This window comes from Centruroides vittatus, unplaced genomic scaffold (genome assembly GCF_030686945.1).
Source record: "Centruroides vittatus isolate TY-2023 unplaced genomic scaffold, ASM3068694v2 contig_1753, whole genome shotgun sequence".
Taxonomy (NCBI): domain Eukaryota; kingdom Metazoa; phylum Arthropoda; class Arachnida; order Scorpiones; family Buthidae; genus Centruroides; species Centruroides vittatus.
In genome coordinates, this window is record NW_027121069.1 from 148,931 (window position 1) to 175,045 (window position 26,115).

Below are 26,115 nucleotides of genomic sequence, written 5' to 3' on the forward strand. Positions count from 1 at the left end.
TTATAACACGTTTACGCGGTTAGTAACATATCTGAACCGTAAATATATGGTTGTAGCATAAGCAGAATTTCGCATACGAAGCGTGTAATTAAACAGAGCGGCATTTTCTAAGTTGTTATAACAACAACAATCTCCGAATGCCATTGTGTAATCACGGAGTATGCGAACAAAAAAAATTCGCATACTCATTAATGGAATTACATAGAGCATTGGGGTAATTTTTTTCTTGTAATTTTTATAAATTTATCTTGTATATATTTAAATATTTTTAAGCGTAATTAAAATTTTTAATTAAAAATAAATCCGAGCAGCCGACGATACCCTCATCATTAGCGTACTCTAATTTACATAAATGTTTTAATTATTAAAAAAGAGGACATAAAAATGATTTATTAATATTTAAAAAAATTAAAAATATAAAAGTAAATAGTAATTTCGCTTTAACGCAGTTAAAATTTTTAATTAGTGAAGCAGACGATACCTTATTAACAGTAAGCTTTAATTACATTTTTTTATTTTTAGAAGTCAATGACGTCAAACCCGTAAATTCAGCAGGTGGCGTTGTATTCGCACCGTTTCCTAAGGAAGAGGGAAGTCGGAGTTGTGCTGATAAATCGCTTATACAAACCTTATCAAACTGATAATTACAACGATGGTGAGTAGACATCCGCACGATTATCTGTCTCGTTGTTTTATCGCGTTATATTTACTCAACAGAGATTATTAAAGGCGATTTAGCGTAAATTCCATTTTGTCGTCTGCTTCTCCCTATGTTTATGTATAGCAGTTAATATGGGAAATTCCCTTCGTAATTATTCTTTCTTCACGTATTAAATTCCCTTACGTCACGCGTAATGCCGATATTAAGAATAAAAAAAAAAAGTAAATAAAATCATAAAATCAACAAGTGTAAAGGTCACTTGCTGCTAATGTGCACAATCTATTGCCATTTAACATGTCTCACTCATTAGCTGGTGGGATAATCGATGGAGTGTTGAATTCCTTTAGAAATTCAAGGAGGATGTTTAAATTTTTATTTTTTTTTAATAATCAATTATTGTTAAATAATAATTGGTGGCGTTTGACTGTTTGTGTTCCCGACAGACTCCTCCCGTAGGGGAGCTGCCCACAGGCCACCCAGTGTTTAACGTCACTAGTTATTGACTGGTGGTAGTTCTTGAAAGAAAGAAAACAAGGAATCATATACTGCAGGGGTGGCCAACAAGTCGATCGCGCTCGACCGGTCGATCGCCAAGCAAATTTTGGTAGATCGCTAGCGATGTCTTGACTTAATGTATTATATTTGTAACCGGACACAACTGTGTGCATGCAGTTATGACTCTACTCACAAGCAGTGAGTGCACTTTGTACTGAAACAGTATATAAACATAGTATGTATTTCACACTTCCCCTTCCCACTTAGACTATGCCTATGACAACAAGTCGATCGCGACACATTTTTACGATAAAAAGTAGATCTTATGTGCACAAAAGTTGGCCACCCCTGATATACTGAACTAGTGGAAAACTCTAAAATGGTGTAGAATGCATTGTGAAAGGCAAGAAACCATAAATATGATAACTTTCTTATTTTTGGTCTCCGGTACAAAAGTAGGGTATTTCGGTCCCCCGAGTTAAGATATATACTCGGTCCCGAAATTCCATAGTGTGCAATCTATACAACTTCCATATTTTCTTATAAAAGATTTTTACTTGCGCAATTGCCCATTTTCCCCATTGAAACTGAATTATATCTGCATTTTTCTAGAAATTTGTACTCTTCCTCTTTGTCTCGTCCCAGTTTGTCTGAGTTTCGGTATCCCCCTGCCCTTTACGGATGTCCGACGAAACTCCGGCCCCGAAAACCTGTATTGCTTTATGAATGACAGATACCATAAGTAGAAATGAAACATGAAAGAAATTTTTAAATAAATGTAGTAAAATACATAAACTGTATAAAATTTAATGAAACAAATGGACGTCTGCCGAAGCTCGACCCCTTTCCCCTTGTTTTACTTGTAACCCTCTCCCCCTTCTGGTGTGGATGTCGTTTACGGACAGCACCTAGAATAATGCACTATAGTATAGTATATGTAAATGTAAAGTTAAGTGTTTTTGATTATAATTTATTTAATATAAATGCATATATATGTAAAATTTATGTAATATCAGTTAAGTATGGAGCAAAGTTTCTTCTTTTCCTGATTCTAAGTCACATAATTAAAATAAAATGACCGTAACAAACATCTTTATATAAAACCCAATTCGTAGACGCTATCTTTATTTACATATAAGTAAAGATATATTTATTTATTAAAGCAATTACTAAATTTATAAATATATATAGATTGATAATCATTAAAAATTAAATTGATATTAACTGAAATCTGTAACAGTTTCATTAATGGATACAGAAGTGTTAAATAAAATAATTTATATTTGGCAAACTGATAATTTGGTTTTGATTTAATGTTTTTAAAAAAAAAAAAAAACATTGTTTAGTGTATAAAATACACTATTTAATCAAATATCATATCGTTGCCTTAATTTGGTATTATTAAAACTGCACAAACCAGACAATCCAGGGAGTAGACGTGTAAACATGCTTTCCTTTAACCAAAAGCATATTTTAAATCTTGCTATAAAAAAATTTTCCACACATATTTCTGATGCATTTTTAATGATGATCCCTGGACATGCCATATTAGTAAAATTTTATTTGTTTATAAATGTTTCTGATGATGCCCGATTAAAAATGTTTCGAATTGTATTTTGTTACATATTTAAAAATAAACTCAATGTTGTTGTCATGCAAACGTTTTGAATATAATAAACAATTGTTTTTTAAGTTATTGATAAAAGGTAAAGTTTGATATGTAATTATCATAAAAAGAGATTCTATCTTGGTTGCAAATGTTTTATTATGTTACAGGGAAAATAAGATGAGTAATACTGTAAATTGATTTTTAGTCGAGAAGAAATTAATTATTGTGTTGTACTTGAAAATATACAATTACTGGTACGCTTGATATAATAGTTATATAAAAGTCAAGTAGAATTTGAATTAGGATAAATAAATAAAAATAAATGCAAATGAATCTGCTTTTATATTAACATATATACGAGATAGAAAATAAATTTATAGCAGTTAAAGCAATAAATTTATTTTAACATTTATAAAACATTTATGGCCGATATTGAATGTTTAATGTCTTATCTAATCAGTTTGAAGTAGAAAATGTATTTTATTAATTTAATTACTTGAAAATTTTTATCAGATTTGAAATTTTAAATTTAAAGGAAAGTAAATTTTGTTTGCTAACGTATAATTGAATAAGTATTTTAATAAAATGTTTTGGATATATAGATTAAAAAAGTTATGTATATGATCAAATAATAATTTTTTACAAAGAAAAAAATATATATAACTCTTGCACAGATATTTATTTTTGTTTATCATATCTGTTTGGTTAGTTTAATATTACTTTCAACAAAATTCAAATGATAGGAAAAATAAACAAAATTTATGTTGTTATTGAAACGATATTTGTAATTGAGTGAAAACGGATTGAAAGTTTACAAATATATAACTATTTTCAGTTGCAGAAATTTCTCCTTCCTCTATTATTATTTAACTATTGAATTTTATGAAGTAAAACCTGTTCCACATACTATATGCTGGTGTTTTACAGAAGGGGAAGTACTGTACATGTACAGTATAATAAACTTTTTCATTGGCTAAATTTAAATATATCATACATTTAATTACAACAAACTTAAAATTTTATTAATTAATTATTTCATTTAATATAATTTATTTTCTACTATTTAAATTTCATATAGGATATTTTATATGTATTTAATTAATTAAGAAATAAAATTTTTCCTATATTTTATTACCATAAACCATTAATTTTCTAAATATTGTTTTTGTAAATTAGCCAATTAAGTAGTGTATATAATATTTTAATGTGAAATTTAATGTCATATGGTTGTAGTATTATAGTTATAATGGGAATATTATGAAATTAAGACAATAAAAAATATAGCCTTATCATCTAAAAAATTAACATTCCAGAAATAAAAGATTTAATTTTACATGTCAACCAGAAATATGAAAAATGATATACTGCTTTTTTTGATATAAAGTAGAATTATAAAAATTTGTTGAGTAATTACTAACTTATTTTATTACTGATTTGCATAAATGCATTGAAATATAGCAGATTCTCAATTTAATGGATCTGGATTTAATGGACAAAAAATTTTTGTCCTAAAGGAAAACTTTATAACTTCCTTTTTATATTTGTGGATGAGCATACAGAAAAGTTGAGTTAATGAGTATAAATTACTCAATGTATACTATAATAATAATATATTTATACATATACATTATAATATCGTTATTTCAAAATCCTGCACATTGTAAGTTCACTTTTAATATATCTTTATTAATAATATATGCTTGATTTAAAGGGAATTTTGGCTTAGGAAATGGTGCTCTTCCCTTCCCTAATTTGTTCATTAAATCAAGGGTCTGTTGTGTACATATATTTTTTATTTATAAATTTTGAATTTACATACTTGATAATTATTATATTGATTATTTGTAATAAAAAAATTGTTTGGAAATGTGTTTTTGACAGAACCACAAATATAAAGTATGAACTTATCACTATTAAATTAGTTTGAATTTTATTAAATCAGAAAACCTAAGAAAATTTAAATAATAATCCTATTTAATTGCTTTGTATATAAATAAAAATTAATATACAGATTTATTTAGTTTCTTTTTATAACTTGCATTCATTAATTAACAATCATTTAAAGGAGGAAATAATTCAAATGATTAAAATAAAACAAATTGAAGTAAGAAAGTCAGAAATATTTTGGATATTTACAGAATATAGTTTACACACACACAATTTATTTTAAAAAAGTAAGTGTTATCAAAAAAATTACTTTTTAATTAGGATGTTATTTAGCAGATTTTATTAGCTTTAAATGTATAAAATTTATTGCACCTATTTCAAAGATTTTTATCATCCAGAAAGAAGTTTTAGCTCAAATTACAAAATGTTGATTTGCTGATGGCAAGTAGTAAATAAACTGACAATAGGGCTTGAACTACCACAATTATTTTTTTCCTCTCACTTGAAATGTTGTTGACTTTCCTGCAAGCCATTTTATTTAATGTTTGTTTATTGCTTGTATAATTATATCCAAACATTGAATTAATTTAGTAGTAAATTATATATATATTTTATTATGTTAAAAAGAAGCAATAGTATTAAATGAAGATATAAATCTTATTTTTTAAATTTAAAATGTAAATATATAATATGTTTTTTATTAACATCAGATATAAAATTAATATGTAAAAATATTTTTTGCCCAGTATAAGAAATATAATCTAAAGAATATTACAATGAAGTAATAAATATCTGAAATTTATTTGATGAGGATCATAAATTTGTCATTTTTTTTCTTAAAAACAAAAATTGTTTTACAGTTTTGAATGTTTATTATTATTTTCATAATAATAATAATAATCATCTTACAGACAGAGAAAGATCGAATTTTAAACAAATTATGTAATAAAAATTATATTATTCAGAAGACAACAGAAATAAGAATGAATGATATTGAAGGAAGCAATTTAAATTAATTAAGCATTGGCTTTTCAAGTACACAGTTTAATTAAAATTGATCTTGATTCATTACATTATAAGTAGTTATTATTATGTCAAATTATAAAGTATATATTTGCAACAAGATGCGTTATAAATTTAGCTGTAAAATAAAACATAATTATCGTTAAATAAAAGCATGTAGTGAGTAGCAGACATCTACAACCCACAAATTAATTTATTTAAATAATATTCAAAACTACATTAGACAATTTTATAATTATCATCATATGTGATATGCATTAAGTATATATTTAAGTTACAAAGTTTTAAATATAATAATAAATTTATTTATTTTTGAAAAAGATGTAAAATAATTTTAATCATAACGTAAGTTTGAATAATTTAACAAAAGCTGCTTTCCTGATACATGAAAGGAATTAAAAAATACATGGATACTAGTCATTTAAAATCTTACAGTATTTAAAATATTAATTCTCATATAAAATTTAACTCAACCACCACAATATTACTGGTATACAAGACAAACAAAATATGTAATTACCATCAAACCAGCTAAAATTCAATTTAACTAATCGTTAAACAAATGTTTTCATTCATTTTCAACAGTCATCCTCAGGTTTAAAAGTAATGGAACATTTGTCCAAAGAACACAAATTCCAAACATTTTTTAAAAATTGCATGTTGTGAAAATACACCCATGCTCAATGTTGCATTTAACAAAGTTAAATTAGAGTTCAAACTGGCTTCCATTTTTTAAAAAATACTAAATTTATATGAAATATAAAAACGAAACCTGACCAAGGTCTATTGCATGTCAAAGCACACCTTCCACATGGCTGCTAATGGGTCCATTTCTTTAAAATTAATTTCTGTCCCTCTTCTAAATGCTTTAAATATTTCTAGTTGTTGAAGATATTTCAAGTTGGCAGGGTCATTACAATGTTGTAATAATCAGGCTTTGTCAAATTTTACCTGGACATTGTTATCACTGGTGAAAGCAACCAATGCGGTAGTGGATAGACCTTTCTGAATCATATGTTTATGCTCCCTGATCTTCATTTTTAGATCACTTGCAGTAGCTCCAATACATTCACATGGATGGCCCACCTATGATTATTAAGAGGGATAGTATAGACTCTGGGGATACAATTCTGGTTCAATTGGTCCTTATTGTTTCTAATACTAGAGAAAACAATACGAGATCTCCTGTATGCAATCCTGTTAATCGTAAAGCATTATATTTCTTTCTAGATGTTGGCAAGGACCTTATTATAAGTAACAGGTAAAAAAGGGATCATCTTTCAGTTGTAATGTTTTTGCTGGATGCTCCTGGCTTACAAGAGCATTGATAAGGTGTGCAGGTATCCATGCTGCCTGGCTATGCTTGAAACGAGGCTGCTAATGAGCAGTTGCTGATAATGATGTCCAGGTTAAATTTGACAAGGCCCAATTATTACAGTGTTGCGATGACCCTGCCAACCTGAAATATCTTGAACAACTGGAAATATTTAAAGCATTTAGGAGGGGACAGCAATTAATTTTAAAGAAATGGACTCATTGGACTCATTAGCAGCTGTGTGGAGGGTATGCTTTGATATGCAATAGATTTTGGTCAGGTTTCGTTTTTATATTTCATATAAATTTAGTATTTTTTAAAAAATGGAAGCCAGTTTGAACTCTAATTTAACCCTGTTAAATGCAACATTGAGCATGGGTGTATTTTCATGACATGCAACTTTCTAAAAATGTTTGGAATTTGCATTCTTTGGAGAAGTGTTCCATTCTTCGAAACTTTAGCATGACCATTGAAAATGGATGAAAACATTTGTTTAACGATTAGTTAAATTGAATTTTTGCTGGTTTGATGATGGTAGGTTAAATTTTGAACAAAGTATGTAATTATGTAATAAATAAAGAACATTATTTTTTATGAACTGTCACAAACAAAATTTTTTTTACCAGTAATGAACTAAACAAAACCTCCGAATGTTTTCAGCCTTCACCAAGGTCTGCTCCAGGTGCTGAACTAAACTGGTTTCCTACTTAGACCATTAGAACAATGCTGTTCAATTTTTCAAGTAGGAAGCCAGTTTAGTTCAGAACCTGAAACAGGCCTTGGTGAAGGCTGAAAACATTTGGAAGTTTTATTTAGTTCAATACTGGTAAAAAGGGTTTTGTTTGTGACAGTTCATTTTTCACTCCAGTATTTCTGATTAGAAGACTGTTATTTCATTATTTTTTATTATTATATATTGTCATAAGAAAATTAAACATTGAAAATGGAATATATATATACAGTAAGACCCCGTTTAACGGTGCCTCACTTAACACTGATTCAATATAACACAATCTGCTCAAAGCCTTAAAAAAAAGCTCCAAATTTATGTTGATTTTAATTTTCGTCTGCATTTCATTTATTCATACATAATACAATTATTTACGAACACAAACCAATCAGCAAAAGATGGCAAAAAGGTGTATTTTCTTCAAATGTATGTTTGTTTGGTGCAATTTTGGAAAAAATATAACATCATGGATGCCACAGGAAATATCGACTTGGCTTGTCAAGAATTAACTGATAAATGCATGAACAGAGTGTGGAAAAAGGCTGAAGGTATGCAAGAATTCCCAACGAGAAGAGCCTATCACTATATTGTTTGGTTGACTAAATTGTCGACCTAATCGATACAGCATGACTAGGAGATGTGTACGAGCAGGATATTGAGGAGTTACTACAGGTTTCTGGTGAGAGCCTTACCAACAACAACCTTCAAGAGCTGGCAGAACAAGGAATTCATGTAGAACTGGAAAATAGAGATTCTGAAAATGAAGAACCCAAAGAATTTCTTTACAGATTTCCTTAGTAAAGTTTAGTAATGATAACTGAAATTGTTGATCAGATTGTAGCAAATGATCCAGATTTTGAAAGGAGTGCGAAAGCAAAATGTGGTGTTTGGATGCACTCTTAAGAATTTCAGAAGAGCCTGGACCTTCATCACAAAAAATGAACTTTACATTTCTGTGCACATATGTTAATGTGTTATTTAACATATATTATTATGCAAATTAATATAAAAAATAACCTAAAACTAAGGTAAAATCAGTATTTTTGGTTGTGTGTTCATCTATCCCTATTTACTCTGTTAAAATGACCTTGTTTAACGCTGTTTTGCTTAGCACTTTGTTGTCTAGGACACACATCCCCTGTGTTAAGTGGGGTCTTATTGTATGTATGTATGTGTGTATATATATATATATATGTAAGCAGAGTTTAAAATCTGCTACTCATTAGCACCCCTCCCCATTAACTCCACATCTGTGATCATCAAGAATTCAGAGAACTGAGGGGTCACAAAGGGGAAAGAATAGCTTGGTCAAGGGATAGTGGAGAGAGAGGTTCCCACCTTTCACACTGGGACATACGTGGAATGGATGTAAAATTCATCTGTGCTTGTGATCACCTTTCTTTTTAGTTCAATTATTGTATTCTTAATATTTGTGATATTACAATGTATAAGAAATAAACAGAAATTGTAAAGTATGATAAACAAATTGAACAAAATAATTAACAGCAGTACAATAAACAGGTTTTGTATGATTAAGCATTTTATATATAAATTTTATATGAAAGATTTTAAAAATAATTTTTATGATGGTAATGTACTACATTTTGATGAATAATAATTTTGAAATATAATATTGCTTATTATCAATGACATTATATTTATTCAAATACTGAAAATTTTAAAAATGATTTTGTGTAGTAGTAGTATATCTGTTAGAAATTTAAATGAATATTTACTTACAATTATTTTTATATTAAATTTTATTTGTTATATATAAATTTTTTAAAATAAATTTATTTTGTTTCATATACAATATATTCCCCTTATCCATGGTATTAAATAAACGTTAGACCAAAAAAAAACTCCAAACATTAGGAACTTGTAAATTTGAATTCATAAATTTTGTCTGCTTGTGCTTGGGCAGTGTCATGAATCATCCTTGTGTCAACTGTTTTCCCATTCTCCCATTCACACAGTCATGGTATAAAATCCACAATATAAATAATCCCATGCTCATGGTATTGCTATACTAATACTGTATATAGTAGTTTATTTAACTTGTTTTGCTTAATATGGCTGTATAATTTTTATATTAAACTTTATTTTAGGTATTTATATAAAAAGATGTGTATTATATAGGGTTTGGTATTATCCACAATTTTAAGCATTCAGGGTCCAATTTTAGGGTTGCCAACTTTCTTCTATAAAAGAGGACATTGTTGGACATTACACAAGTGAAAAAACAATGTGTTGCTAATATCATGATATGAAATAATTTAATACATATAATGTATAAAATAGATTTCACTTTTGTTTACTGTAAATTATAAAATGTAAAATAGAAAATAAGTAAGTTTATAACAATTCTAACATTGAGTTTCAAACTGTTACACATTCATCCTAATTTAGTCTCTAAATTTTATTTGCTTGTCTGATTGTGATTAATAGTAATGACTTTCTCGTTGTTACTCTATTGAGTGACGAAACTGAAACCATTAGTAAAATTACAAAAATATTAAAATTCCTGTTAAAGGGCTTCATCACATTATATTTTGATAAAATTTGTGAGGTGTACGCTTTACTGTTTGTGAAACTTTTTCATCAGTGTGGACTTCTATTATTGTTCTATAAAATATATGTATTAAAATGAAACTATTAGTTTATATTAAGAAAAAAAAATATTGGTGTGACATCTGCAAAATTATTTTAGCTATAATAAAGTAAAATTAAACAATTAAAATTGTACTGAAAGGAGGGCATTTCTTATATGACGAGGACAGGAGAACAATATAGTTCAGTGGAGGATAGTTGGCAACTCTAACCTATTCTCCATGGCTATAGATATGAGGGAATACTATATTTATATAATCAGAAATTGCTAAAGTATATAATATGAATAGTATAAATATCTAATAAAATAAATAACTAACTAAATGTATCAATGTTGTTACTATATTACTAACAACAAAATACAAAATTACATTTTAAAATTATTCATAAGTTTTTGCCATACTTGAATAGTTTAGTGCCTCTCAAAATAATACAAATGCAGGACAAAATGTAAGAACAAGACAGATTTTAAAATGGAAATAATACTTTCTATAAAGATTATTTTTAACTTAGCTATTATTTCAATATTTTTATTGTTATACCATGCGGTTATAATAAAAGAACCACTATTCAATGATATCTAGAGAGAAATATTTAACAATCCAAATGCAACCAAATCTGATATAGTGACATTTCAGTTCATTCAGAAGTGTTTTCTTAAAAAGTTAGTACCAAAATATTGTGATGTCCTGGACAGGTCCAAACCATCACAAAATTTGCTAAAAAGCAGTTAATTTAGAGAGAAAATTTAATTGTTTAAAAAGGCAAGAAAAAAATGGTTGCAGTTTGATATAAACAAAAGATGTCGATCTTTTGTTTATATCAAACTGTGACGCAGAAACCATAAGTCGTAGAAGGAAAGTCATCCTTTGATTGGTGAGAGATTGAGTTCAGCTTCAATTTTGATCTCACTTGTGCTCCAGGTGTCACGTTATGGTTCATAACGAGGGACCAGTCACTCGGGAAGCGTGATTGAGGGACATGGATCCAATCAGAATGGACAAAAGAAAGAACAGGGATTGATATAATCCCCAACTTTCCGTAAACTGTAAAAACTGTGCACCTGCACACGGTTAGTCAACATGCAAGATGCAGTTTTCCTTCTTTGTGCCCATCCGGAGAGCCGTGCCACAGACGTCAACCAACAGAGTCTTCCCATCTGCCGTACAATTAACACCACTGTCCCGGGGCTACCTTCAATCGACAAACAACAAAACATCACTGCTCTGGACTTACAGTCAACTGTGTTAAACTTATTTTTTGTTTCATGGTGTAAGTTTATTTTATGTTGAAATAAATGGTTTTGTAAGATACTTGTCATCATTGTCTCTGCTGCCACTATCCACATATGAAATGACCCTAGACCATCACTGATGTGAAATTAACTGATTTCTCCTAAAAGTCGGCTTATTTACAATATTATTATGGCATTTTTAATGATGCAAGCTATAAACATTCTCTGATGCAGGAGATACTGATCAATGTGGTCTCTATTTTGAAGATGTAAAACCTAACTGTTTCACAGTGTGTTTAACAGCCAACTATAATTAATTCTCTCTGATACTTTTCACATGCCTGTTATATTGTCTTTTCGTCAAATTTTGAATGTCCTAAATAAATTACACTTTTGTGTCCCACAGCCAAAAATTACATGATTAAAATCTGAGAATGAAGTGGCCAAATAGAAAAATGTACAACTAATCACATACTGGTGAAATGTTGAGGAACTGTTGTATGTGAATGGTGCTGTATCTTGCTTAAAAGTGAATGACTCAAAGCATTGTTGCTTTTTGTCATACCTCTAACTGCAAGTGCTGTGCATCTCTCAGTAGTTTTGAAGCATTATAGAGCAGCAGTTTCTAAAGTGTGTGCTGTGCCACCCTAGGGAGCCACAGCTTCCTCACAGGAGCACCACAAAATATTATAAAATTTTCATAACTTCCACTTTCAATTCAATGTGATAAGATGTGACATCTAGCAGACCTGATGCAAATCATTAACTCAGTAATAAAGGTGGCACACAGAATTGCAAAATGTAAAAAGCCTCATACCATCGCAGAAAAACTCATTTTACTGGCTGCTGTAGATATGGTAAACATTATGATTAGTGGGTCTGCTGGGTAGCAGCTTTCAAAAGTGCCTTTGCCTAATAACACTATTGGTGGCAGAATACAGCACATAGCAAAGGACCTCCAATGTTCAGTTATTGAAAAAATACAAGGAAAGGAATTTGGATTGCAGCTAGATGAGGACACAGATAATAATAATAATAATGCTCACTTGATTTACTATGTACAGTTTATAGATGATGATAACATTGTAGAAGATTTTTCTCTTCTGTAAAAGTATCACAGACTCACAACTTGTTCACGATTCTTGATATTTTTACAGTGGTGCCTCGTATAACGTACGCTGCGAACAACGGACTTTCTGTTTGGCCTTTACGTGACTCGAGCAACGGACTGGCTGCGAACAATGGACTTTCCGGCATAATTGGTGACTGCTCCATGGGTGCGTTCTTTAATAGCGGTCGCTCTATGTCTCCGCTACTACGGGAGTGCGCTACTGTTTGTGGGCATTTAGGAACGACAGTGAAAGAAAGAAAGATGGCGGCGCCCGCACTATTGATAGTATCGTGATGCAAATCTATAATTCTAAAATATGAGCTTTTAAAGTCAAAAGAAAGGCCCCAATAGTAAAATTTAACCATAAAATAGATTATTTGTTGAAAGAGCATTCAAAACAGCCACGAAAAAAATTAGAATGCTGACTACCATTCGAAAAAAATTCGTAAAGACATCACCGCGTGTGCTAACTCGCGCTTTCACAATTTCTAAATTTTCATTTATAAAACCACATAATGGACCCGGAAGCGAAACTATCTGAGCCATGGAGGACACTATGTTGCTTTCCACCGTAAACTACTACTACAAGCAGCCGTTTTTGCTGTTCGACGGCGCGCGCTCCCACCGGAATTTAGGAACGCGTTCCACAGGAATTTTTAAACGGATGTCACTTGCGCAGAGTTATGCGGAGGAATAAAAGAACGCACCCCATATTGATTTTTTTATGATACAGTACGGTTATTTTATGCTGCGGAACGAATTAGATGTTTTAACATGTATTTCTATGGGAAAATGCATTTCGTATAACGGACGTTTCACTTAACAGACGTGCACCTGGAACGGATTAAGTATGTTATATGAGGCACCACTGTATATCCGAAAATAATTTGGAATGGACCAAATGCATTTGTGTCTGTACTGATGGTGCTCGTCTATGTTCGAATGTTATGGAGGATTGTAAGCACTTTTCCAAAGCAAAACCCCGATGCACTGTGGACTCATTGCGTTTTTCACAGGAAGGCACTCACATCAAAATATCTGAGTCCTGCATCGAACCAATATTTGAGTCCGCATTGATATGTGGTACATGCAGTAAACTTTATAAAAATGGACATTGAAGGCAAGATTTTCAAAAAACTATGTGAGAATGTGGGATCTGAGCACATCTTTGTTCTACTACAACACTTTGAGAAAGTACAAAACATTACCACAAGAGAGCGATGGCTTTCTTTAGGTAATGTTTTGTCTTGTATGTTTGAACTGCAACAGGAAATTTATATTATTCTTAAAGAGGAAGACCATAAGTATGCTGAAAATTTTGTGATTGAAGAATTTTTTGTAAAACTAGCATACTTATGTGATATTTTTGAAAAGCTGAATGCTTTGAATCTTTCCCTGCAGGGAAGCAACATGCACCTTTTAAAATTGATTGAGAAAATTTCAGCTTTTATAAAATAAATTAAAACTACCCTTAAAAAGACCTCCTGGAAGGCATCCCCCTAGGAAAGTCGCCCAAAGTGTTGCGTTGCCATAACAAACAAACAAACCTAAGTTCTCAAAAGTGGTTTTATCCACTTGGCTCCTAATGGACATATATAATTAAAGGTACATTAAATTAAAAAAAAGTTTGCATTTACCAAAAGTAAAAGTGAAGGTTCTGTCCTTATAAGTCTCCTTTTCAAAATTGTGTGCCAAAATTTTTATTGTTTTGAGCTGATCGTAAGGGCACAGCAACCCCTAGTATTGTGACAGCATTGGTGGACAAAATTGAAAAAACTTGACAATTTCAAAATGTGGTGAAAAAGGCTACAAAATCCTGTAAAAATACAAAAAAGGCATTACACCATATTTTGGTATAAAAAAGACCTATCTTGAAAATTTTGCCAAAATATGACTTTATAAGACACAAAAACTTTTCATTTATACTCAACATGACCTGAAAAATGTCTGTGAAGTCAGGAGTTCAATAGGACTCATTAAAAAAAAAGGACTTTTCCTTAAAATCCAAGGCCTAATAATTATTAAAATTAATACTCAACTTCTGATATCTAGTTGAATTAATTAATAATTAATCAATCAATCAAAGAAGACAGTCTGTTCAGAAATATTTTTGAATCCACCATTTATTCCTTTTATGAGTACGAAATTCAACAATTATAAAAATTTTAAAGCTAATTCGTCACCAGAGGGACACCACAGAAATCTACATTAAACAGTGCTCTCCAAGTAGATATAAAAGTCTGGAAATCTCCTACTGGATAGGTTAAAAACCTGAAGATGTCTGTAAGATCTGCCAGTTTCCGAATTTTTTACTCTTGTTTTAATTTGGATGTTTTTAATGTGTTTTTTAAAGGAACGATTTTTACCTGCTGGCATAGCAGCCTGAAAGGAAAGGTCTGGTCGTCGAAGGGTGTTCTGGAACACGTAAAATAAATAAATAGTGGATTCAAAAATATTTTTGAACAGACTGTCTTTTCTTTGATTAAGTAAAAATTGCCTAAGGACAAAATTCAACAATTGATAATTATTAACATGGCCCAAAAGTAGCCTGATAATTTTACCAAGATCATTTGACTTAATTAAAATTGTGTTATGAAGGTTTATATTTATTACAGGAAATTCTTTTAGCCCTGAGTAATTAAATTACTTAAAATATCTATAACCGTGAGGTAGATAATAGTAGGGCTTATCACACCAATGATAATGGGCACAAACGCTCAAGAATCAAAGTAAAAACATTTAATAAAACAAAAACGGGGTGTACAATAAGATGATTACAAAAGTATAGAAACCGAAAAATCCAAAATGCATTTCGGACTATTTTCTAATATAAAATAGTCCCTCATCAGTTGGTTAACAAAAGGTTTTAGTATACTTAAGAATTATACGTAAAAATTATACAAGGTGAAAGAATAAATTTAAAATTAAACTAAAACTATGCCTGAAGCTGTACAATATAGAGATGAAAATGTTGCCATGATAGTATGAGCAGTAAGCAATATCAATAGCAATATCAATTGTTTTATTAAATGTTTTTACTTGATTCTTGAGTGCTTGTGCCCATTATCATTGGTGTGATAAGCCCTACTATTATCTACCTGACGGTTATAGATATTTTAATTAATTTAAAGGTTTATATTTATTATTCATTGACTGTTCAACAACTGTGATAACATCTTCAATGAATTGTGAAGTGATAAATTTTAGCTCTTGACTAAGTTGAACTTCCAGATGTAGTTTTCCTCGAATCAAATGGTCTTCTCTGGAAAGCTTATGGAATCAATGGTCTTGAGGAATAAATTCTTATGATTGCAAAATTTTCTAAGTGTAGTTGCAGCATTACATTGTGTTCATAAAATAGTGTTACAAAATATGTGCATTCTGGCAAGGTGATGACCATCATAGCTGATGATAAAGAAATTCAGCAGTTGTGGTCATTTTTATATTCAGAACATGGCTGTAACATGCATGCTTATACAAAGGAAACTACTTTTTTATTACTTGCAGCACCAAAAATGACGTAATGGTATGTTTTGGTACAAACTTTTTTACGGATGTCTTCTGCATTTTCTGAAATTCACATATAAGATTTAGTTGCACTTGTACTGATAAGTATCTCTCTAGGCACTGTTGAATAGGGATACTTTAATTACAATAACTTGGTAAATATATTAAACAATAATAAATTTCCGAAAGATGAAAATAAACCTAATCATTAGAATCTTTGTTTTTTAATTTCAGTTTTATTCAAGTTAATCATTTGAAATAATTTATGAAGATTGGATTACAAAGATATTTAAGTCTTGCCAATGATTAGTTGATATTGAGAAGTTTGAGGTAATGTAATCACTTAAAATCATTTTAAATAATACATTGATTTTGTTCAAAATAATTGAAAATCAAACCAAATGTTAAATATTGATTAAAAAGTGTATTTATTAAATTCACTTTACAGATATTTTAAAATAAATCAGTTGATCTAATTCACAAAATAACACCTTTTACTTATAGCTGAGATAATTTTATTACGAAAACTAACGTTTTCAGCTTACTCAATAAGCCATCTTCAGGTTTTTAACTTTCGAAAAAAGGAACACTATCGTTCCATTAAAAGAATACAATTGTTTGAAAAAATTCAAATCATTAGTAACGAACCAAAAAATAACAACATGGTAATAAACAAAAAAGGAAGAACATGGTAATATAAATAAATAAATATACAAAAATAAATAAAAACAAAAAAGGAAGAACAGGTGGTAATATAAATAAATAAATATACAATAAAATCGTTATAGTGGGAATAAGAAGTAAAAAATGAAAATAAAAATGATTCCGCTGGTGATACTTTTTTAAAAAGAATGGCAGATTATTGAGGAATGATGCCAAAACAAGCTAAGACAAGCTTACGAGTTCGTGATACATTTCTTAACTACGAATTTCCAAGCTGTTGGTAGGCTGTCAGCGTCCCTCGCATTTATGCATGCCTCTTCCAACTTGCTTTTATAAATTTCGATTTTTTCTGCAGTACTTGCTAATGTTGGGGAGCTCAAGGGTTTTACAATATCTGCTTCCTCCCATTTAATTACTGAGCCTTGGGTCTGCGCGTATTGCGAAAGCACTGTTGCGTTTGAGTCTTTCCTGACGTCATACTTGTGTTTTTTAAGTCTTTTCCCTAAACTTCTTGTTGTGACTCCAGTGTAGTCTTTTTCGATACCTAGTTCTGCGTTATCGTACGGGATTTTGTACACTTTTGCTTTTTCTTCCTTTTTAATGCGATCTAATGCGGACAAAAGTAAACTTTTGGTAATTATGAAAAGACAAATGTACAACAAAGCGTTGGAGGATTACATAACAAAAACAGAATGTGAAAAAGTCGAATACAAAATCATCGAGAGCATTGATAGGAGAGTCAAAAAGCTAGCGGGAACAAAACTTAACACTATTTTACCCTTTCTTAAGAAATGCAGTAACGCAAGACCAGGGATGCCAAGATTGTTTGCATTCACCAAGACTCACAAAGAAGGGAAGGAAATAAGGCCAATAGTAGAAAAACACAAGGGACCGACTTTCATCTTAGAAAAGTGATTACACAGATTTATATCCTCTCAGCTTGATAACAGCGCACTAGTAGCACAAGATCCTGTGAATGTGGTCGAGGAAATACAAAACTTATCATTAATGGAAAAGGAAGTGGCAACAGTGTTTGATTATGAAAACATGTATCCTTCCGTAAAAATCGAGTCTTGCAAGGAAGCCCTTTTAGAGTTCTTATTCGATGTAAACCCGGAATTAGTATGTTACAACAAAGAGATATCAGAAATGGTCAATCTAGTATGTTATGAATCCTGCTTTAGTTTCAACGGCCAAGCATACAGACAAAAACGGGGAGTACCAATGGGAAGTCCGGTCTCAGGAATATTGTGTGAGTTGGTCATTAGAAAACTGGAGAAAAAAGTTCTGTATGATTTTAAAAAGGATGTATTTTATTTCAAGAGATACGTGCACGATGTTCTTATTGTATGGAGGAATAATAGTATGATATGTAAATTCGTAAAAAGAGTAAACAGCAACAATGACGGCCTAAAATTGAAAATGGAGCAAAAGAGTTCCCTTGCTATCCATTTTCTAGACATTAATATTGGTGGAAAAATGCCCTTCTTTGAACACAACGTGTACATAAAACCAACACACAGCCCACTTTATATTCTATCGCATTCTAACAACCTGTACCATTACAAGCTGGCAGCATTCCGAGCTCTTATCAGAAGGGCCTTTATCTATTGTGACAACGTTGTTAATAGAAATAAGGAAATCGACAGAATCACGCAAGTGGCCGAATCCCTAGGATATAAAAAAAAGGCACAATAGCAGGATTAGTTAAAAAGTATGAGATGGGCAAAACAAGAGATTCAAAATACGTTCCCAGTAAAATCACAAAGTTTACTTACGACAAGAATTCAAAAGGCATTATGAAAGAAATTGCAAACCGCAAGGAGACCAGAATGGTTCCAAAAAGAGCTCCGAACCTATACACAATCTTAAGAAATGTTAAAGATCGCATTAACCTGTAAGCTGTGCACTCGATAATCCGAAACAACACCGCTGTTGCGTACAGGTTTTGTGGTTTTTAAAGTGGTTTTTCAATTTGCGATATCTCGCTTAAAAATTGTAGTAGATTTTATCTGTTTTCAGTTTTCTATCACTTACATATTACACTTTACGATTGTTAACTTCAAAATATTACGTATGTTTAAAAAAATTAATAAAATTTAAGATTTTAAACTATTTTAAAAAATCGTTTTTTTATAAATATTCCATTAATTTGTTACATACGTTACTTAGACATGTCTATTTTCTGTCAAATAAAAAAACTGCAGCTTTCTAAATCAACGTAGAGAAATAATACGGCCTTTAGATTATAACGCCGATCGGCGTGGGGGGGTGGTGGTTTTTCTAAATCTAGGTTAATACACTTTTATTATTGATGATGTGTATTTGACTCTATTTATACGTTATTTAAACTATTGTACTAATCGTAGACTATAATAAGCGATTATTACTTTATTATATTAACGACTATACATGTATATCTTATGTATTACGGAAGTACCACCATAACCGGAAGTACTTTGTTTTTTGAAAGATTTATGGCTGAATGGTTTAAAAAACAAGCTTATTTGTTAAATAGGATAAATATACATAAAAATTTATTAAATTCATGCTAAAACTAGATAAGAATAACGATTTATAATTGTTTGTTTACGTTTGTAGCTGACAATGTAGCTCGAAGTTGGTATAACTTTTTCCAAGAAAGTTCCCACCCCACAAACCCAAGTCGATGCGTATTGGTCAAAGGATAGTCATTTAGCTATAATATACCAATTAGAACTTAACGGGCATGCTAACTAGGATTTTATTGTCAAATGAACAAAAGAAGGGTCAATCATAGACTTAACATGGAATGGAGGAGTTTTGTGCCTAAATTTAAAAATACGGGGTGGTAACAAATATCTTATTTGTTGAAACAGACTTAGTCTATGTAGATAAAAGCCGATCAGTGCTTAAATCGCCACCAACTAGTTAATTACGAAAAAAAATTGACACTTACTCCAACTGGAGTACTCCGCAACAGTTTAACGAAAACCAGTTACTCCAATAGCAGTACTCCGCAAACAACTGGTTAAGAGAAACTTGTAATAAACTAAATTCCAGTAAAGAAGGTTTTTATTTTATTATTTTCACATTAATTACTTCAAATAGGTTGATATTGTCTTTAATTCACGTTCAGTTTAAAGCGGAGTGCATTTACTTCTTTACCATTTACTGTGTACCTACTTCACTAAAAAAAAATATCAGATAAATGTTAATTAAAAGTTATTTCGTTTACATATAATTTTTTAAAAGTATTAATTGATTTAATTATACGTCGTTTTGGAGAAATAAACTTTTGCAATTTTCTTTTTGATCAATACTTTTACAACGTGTTTTCCTTTTTAATTAATGAATCAAAAAAATATATCTAAGCTATCTATCTAGCTTTTTAGAAACTAAATTTTCTTTGTGAATAGCACGATGTACAAGCAACATCTCTGGGTTGTCATCTTTTATTAATTTTAAACAACTGCATTTCTTGCCCATCATAGCAGAAGCACCATCTACAGCACATGGTATTATAATTTTCATTGGTATTTGAGTTTTATCTAAATATATTTTTAGCTTATTGTATATATCAATGGCAGTAGTTATGGTTTTCAATGTTTCACAGAACAACATCTCTTCATTGAATTCATCATTGTCAATATATCTTACGTAAGTCATCAATACAGCTTAAAGTTGATTCATCCATCTGTATTCAAAATTTTCTTGCTCTCAACTTTTCAATTAGTTGCATTTCTACATCCTTAGCCATCTCATCTATTCTCTTACTAACAGTTCTATTGCTCATTTCTTTCACAACTTTGTCATCTTTTTCCAGAACTTTTTTGAGAAAAACTGATATAGCTGGCTTAATTAAATCCTCCCCTACAGTAGAACTTTTCCAGATTTAGCTATGAGCAGAGAAATTTTGTCACTAGCTTCAAGAGTATGGCTTTTGTTAGCATTTTGTCTAGAAAACAATGAATTTATTCTTGATCTTTTTTCAAATTTCTCCTTTAAATTTTTAAATTGATTCAAATCATAGTTAACATGCTATGTTTTGTCTTCAAATGTGCATCAAGACGACCCTTTTTCGTCGATTCGTTGGTCAAACAGTGTTCACACAACGGATAAAATGGTAAACGAACATCATGAGTAGCTGGTATGAAACTGAAATAAAATACTCATGTGAATACTGACAAACTTTTTTCTTGCTTTCACTACTCATTTTATGTACAGGGTTAGGAACAAAATTAAAATAAATTTATAAACGAGAATTTAATACGAACACCCACAAACACATGAATTAACTGTAACCTTAACATGCACATGTTGACACTTGCACTAGTTGTAAGCAGAGTTTAAATCTGCTACTCATTAGCACTCCTCCTCATTAACTCCACATCTGAAATTGTTAAGAATTCAGAGAACTGAGGTGTCACGAAGGGGAAGGAATAGCTTGTCATGAGGATAGAGGAGAGAAAGGTTGCCACCTTTCACCTTGGACATGTGTAAAATTCATTTGCTTGCATGGTCACCTTTCTTTTTTAGTTTAATCATTGTATTCCTAACTTTTGGTGATATTACACTAGTGGTGTTATCATTTTCTCAGAAACCATATTAAAAAAATATTTTCGACAAATGAGATTTTTTTTAACAAGAAAAAATGTAACAAATATTAATCATTTGCACATTGCCCCCTGGTAGGGCATGCACCCCATGTTGAGAAGCATTGTTGTATAGGATTGCCAACTATCTTCCATTTAATTGTATTATTTTCCCATTGTCCTTTTATCAATAATATCCTCTTTTTGAATACAATTTTACGGTTTTAATTGTTTGTTTTTGTTCAATTTTACTGTTGTCATCTGCTATAATATTTCAGTGATGATATTTTTCAATATTTTTTTTCTTACGCTGAAGTTGTTCTATTAATTGGACAAGCAAATAAAGTTTAGGGATTCAATTAGGGTGGCATTGTTCTGCAGTAATGATTTTTACATTGAGTTTAAAATTCTGTTTAATGTTTCATAATTTACAGTTAGTCAATAATATGTATAACATACTACAGTAGTTTGTTATAAATGTCCTCCGTTGTACAATGTCTATTCTACTTTTTTTTTTCTTGTGTGTATAAATGTAAGAGAGTTGGCAATCCTAATACTATAATTTAGGAGTAGAAGTAGACAATGCTGCCATCATGTATTACATTTAATAATTAATTATTAGAGAGCAATTTTACTTTCATAAAGTTAACTGTTACTGAAGTGGATATTCAGTAAAGTTTTAATAGACTTTTGACACACCAATAAAAAAACACATTTTTAATGAGATTGACAATTATGCTAACCTTTGTCTGTGTTTGTACATAAACTAAACAAGTGATTACTTCATGTTTTCCTTATCATGTTTGTCTTAAAATTTGTTAAAATAAGTTTGAATTATATATGTATATAAATTCATTTTTATTTTAAAAAAATGACTTTAATTAATTGAACAAACATTTTTGATGACCATCATTTAATGGTCATCTTCAGGTCACATAACAAAGATATAAAATAGAATAAGATTTTACATATAAAATACAATAAACTTTTAAAACATTAAAAACATCACCATTTTTTTTTTTTTTAACATTTTTCTGGATGAAAAAAAGTTATTTTCTTACTACCAAAAAAATTAATCTAGTATTGAAGATAAAACAATTAAATTTTTTGTTGTTCTATACTGGCACAATGAAGTGACTCCTTTCAAACACTTGGCAGGTTATTCATCTTTTTATTCAGTTAGAATGCTAGTTACAAATTGCGTTTCGGGCATTTGCCCCTCTTCAGCTAACTTAAAAGTACAAATTATGAACCTACAGACAGCAAGGTAATGGATTGACAGGTAGCGAACTTGGTGACAGGACATTCGAACTTGACGAACTGTAATTTATATCCTAATTCGTCATCAAAAGTTGTACAGTAACTATTGTAGTATTTACAGAAACAGCTCCTGTACATCTGTTACGACGACTCAATCCGGTTCGCTATAACACATTAAGATATTTATAATTTTGATATTCCAAACATTAAACGTTGATAGTTAACGCTAATGATTGACAGGCAAGAAACGTAGTAAACTATATCCAGTTCTATGGAACAAGTGAGAGTAAGCTGATGGAACGATGTATATCTTAAATCGTAATACAGATTTACACAATAACTGTTGTGGTTCGTTCAGAAGGGTCTTGCGCACAACTATCCCAACAGTCTAATTAAATTTCTTATTTAAAAGATAAAAACACTTAAATTTATTCAAGTATGAGAAATTATATTAGTTACCATTTTATTTAATGGAGATGGAAATTTTATTTTTAACATATGGTTTCATATATAACAATCAATCAATACTAGTTGCTAAAAACTATGATTAAAAACAACAATACAAATTCACACATTATTTTTATATTAAAGTAAATTATGAAGAGAGATTATCCTAGTAATGAAATTTAAAATTAGAAATGATGTTTTTATAACTGATTAACTCGACTGTTTTAATTACAGATTACGTTCTCTGGTTCATACATATCCATATGAAGTGAATAATGCTCAATAATAGCTATGCCTTGGCCATTCAAAAAGAGAGAAACTTCACTTCAAGAGCATCCTTTAATGGAAATTGTGTCATATCCTGATGAACACGATGAAGACGACAGACATCTTGTAGAAACAACTGTTAATGAATATGATGATAATACTGCTGATACCACTGTTCTGGTGAAAAATTCCAGGAATACAAATCATTCTGAAAATTATCCGAAGAAGAGATGGATTCGTTGCTTGAAAAATTGGCCATTGTATCAAGGTTTAGCATTGTCTTCAGCATCTAGTATATTTTTTTCTTTGTCATCTGTGATAGTTAAATATTTAAAAGACATACACCCAGGAGAATTAGCATGTTTACGTTTTGTTGGTATTTTGATTTTTTCTTTACCCATAGTTATAGCCAGTAAAAAAGAACCATTTGGGCCAAAAAATCTTCGTAATTTATTAATAGTACGAGGGTTTGTCGGTTCCACCAGTTTATTCTTGAGATTTTATGCTCTGCATTATTTACCTATAGCTGATGCTTCGGTAATTATATTTAGTGTTCCTGTATTTGTTTCTGTTTTGGCAAGAATCTTTCTAAAAGAACTGTGTGGCATTTTTCATGTTATAACTGTTATTTTGACATTAATTGGAATTATTCTCATTACCAAATTACCTCTATTGATCGTCAATGAAATTAGTAATTATAATGTTGATCATTTATGGGGTGTTATGGCTGCTCTTCTATCCACATTTTTCGGAGCAAGTGTATATATTGTCATCAGAAAAGTGAAAGGAGTACATTTTGCTGTGATCATGTTTAATTTTGGGTGGGTTGCAATTATTGAAACAACGATACTAACAGCAGTCATTGGTAAATTTACTCTCCCAAAATGTGGATGGGAGCAGTGGCTTATTGTTGCCCTTGGCATATTCAGTTTTTTGGGACAGACTTGTCTCACATTGGCTTTAAAATCAGAGCAAGCTGGACCTGTTTCCGTCGTCAGAGCAGCTGCAGATATCGTTTTAGCTTTTATATGGCAAATAGTATTTTTTGACGAGGTGCCAGATAAATATAGCATTAGTGGTGCCTTGCTTGTTTCATCTTGCGTGTTGTTAATCAGTTTGAGAAAGTGGATTCTTTCTCTTCCGGAACATTCATCATTTAGAAAAAAGGCACACTTCTTAACCATTTAATTTTATTACCTGGGCATTATATAAATAGCTATATGTCATTACAAGTTTTTTAATAGTATTACATTTACTAAAGGAACTTGTACTCACTATCTAGTATTTATTTTTCATTTTATTTATGAGTTATAAACTATTTTAAAAAGTTATTATTTGAAGGTGTATGTTTGATTAAAAATTGAAAAAATATCTGTGATATGAAAGCATGGCAAAGTTTTCAGGAGGATATCTTTTTAAAAATTATACAAAGGAAAGTATGTGATTTTAAGAAATGAAAAAACACACACTCAACTCAAACCATATAATTATTAAAACAGTTTCGGCATTATAGTACTTTAATATTACCAAAAATACAGCTTTGCTGGTATTTTTTACATTGGGTACGTTCGTAAAGTCAAACAAGTTAAACACGTTAGTAACAAATTGTTCGAAAAGTAGTAGTCTCACTCAGTGCGCATGCTTTGCAGTGATGACGTTTCGAACGAAACTTTAACAAAGCTCACGAAGGAAAGAGTTAGTTTACTTCGTTAAGAAAATGGCACCTGACAATATCGATGTTTCTAAATCTACTCGAGTGTTTAAATTATGAATTAAAAGGTGAAATGGTTGAAATAACTGTTCATCCGAAGCAATCTAAGAAAAATATTTCGGATAAAGTTGCACTAGCAACATTCATATCTTCGATTTTAGAAACAGCCATTTAGTTATAAATGAATCGTTCGAAAAGTCTAACGAAATAAGAATAATGACGACATCATTCTGTTTAACTGTTTGACTTTACAAACGTACCTATTGTATTAAGGTCTTCAGTCAATGAAGAACATACTGTCTGAAGAAGACATTAATATAATGTCAAACGTAGTATAGCTGTTTTTTTGTTAACATTAAACTACTATAATGTTAAAAGACTGTTTTTAATAATTATAATATATTGTACTGTATTTGAGTTTAAATGTTATTTTCAAAATTCTGAAAAACTTTGACTAAATTATTTGTTAATATATTTTGACAATGTTTGAAAATGAATATTCGATACAAATCTCAGAAAAACAGAGATATGAAAAAGACACTACTTATAAATATCTCTTTAAAATAATTATTATTTAACCAATTTTAAAGTAAACTTTATTAATTAAATTACAGTAGAGTGTTGTTTATTCGAATCAGTTGGGGACTGGGGTTGTTCGGATAACCGATTATGTACGAAAAAATATATTAACCTATCAGATGTTGAAATTTTTCTCCATTGCGTGTCACTTCACATCGAATTTTCGTCGATTTTAAGCCTAACAAAAATTTTTATAATAATAATCGAGGCTATTGTATCATTAAAAATTATTTCTTTGTTTTGTACAAACAAAATGAATATATTAGAAAATATAAAAACAAAAAAATTATACTTTAGAAGTTAATCTAGTTTCAAAAACGTTTGATTCACGCGACACAGTTCGACTGGAAAGCTTTCGGTTAACTGACGTTTCGGTTGACTGGCTTTCAGATAAACGACGCTCTATTGTATATTCATATGTTTATTTTTAAA

At 30.3% G+C, this 26,115-nt stretch overlaps 1 protein-coding gene across 2 annotated transcripts; it reads left to right on the forward strand.

Annotated features, from left to right (window-relative positions):
• Window positions 1-523: 523 nt before the first annotated feature.
• On the forward strand, window positions 524-25,238 carry LOC136969180 (solute carrier family 35 member G1-like). 2 transcript variants are annotated; one of them, XM_067263273.1, is made up of 3 exons: window positions 524-655; window positions 16,417-16,512; window positions 23,361-25,237. In XM_067263273.1, the coding sequence occupies exon 3, from the start codon at window positions 23,418-23,420 to the stop codon at window positions 24,579-24,581; it is 1,164 nt and encodes a 387-aa protein (XP_067119374.1). In that variant the 5' UTR covers window positions 524-655; window positions 16,417-16,512; window positions 23,361-23,417; the 3' UTR covers window positions 24,582-25,237. The 2 variants fall into 2 exon arrangements, with proteins under 2 accessions (XP_067119374.1, XP_067119375.1); XM_067263274.1 differs by lacking the exon at window positions 16,417-16,512 and having other exon boundaries at window positions 541-655; window positions 23,361-25,238.
• The last annotated feature ends 877 nt before the right edge of the window (window positions 25,239-26,115 follow it).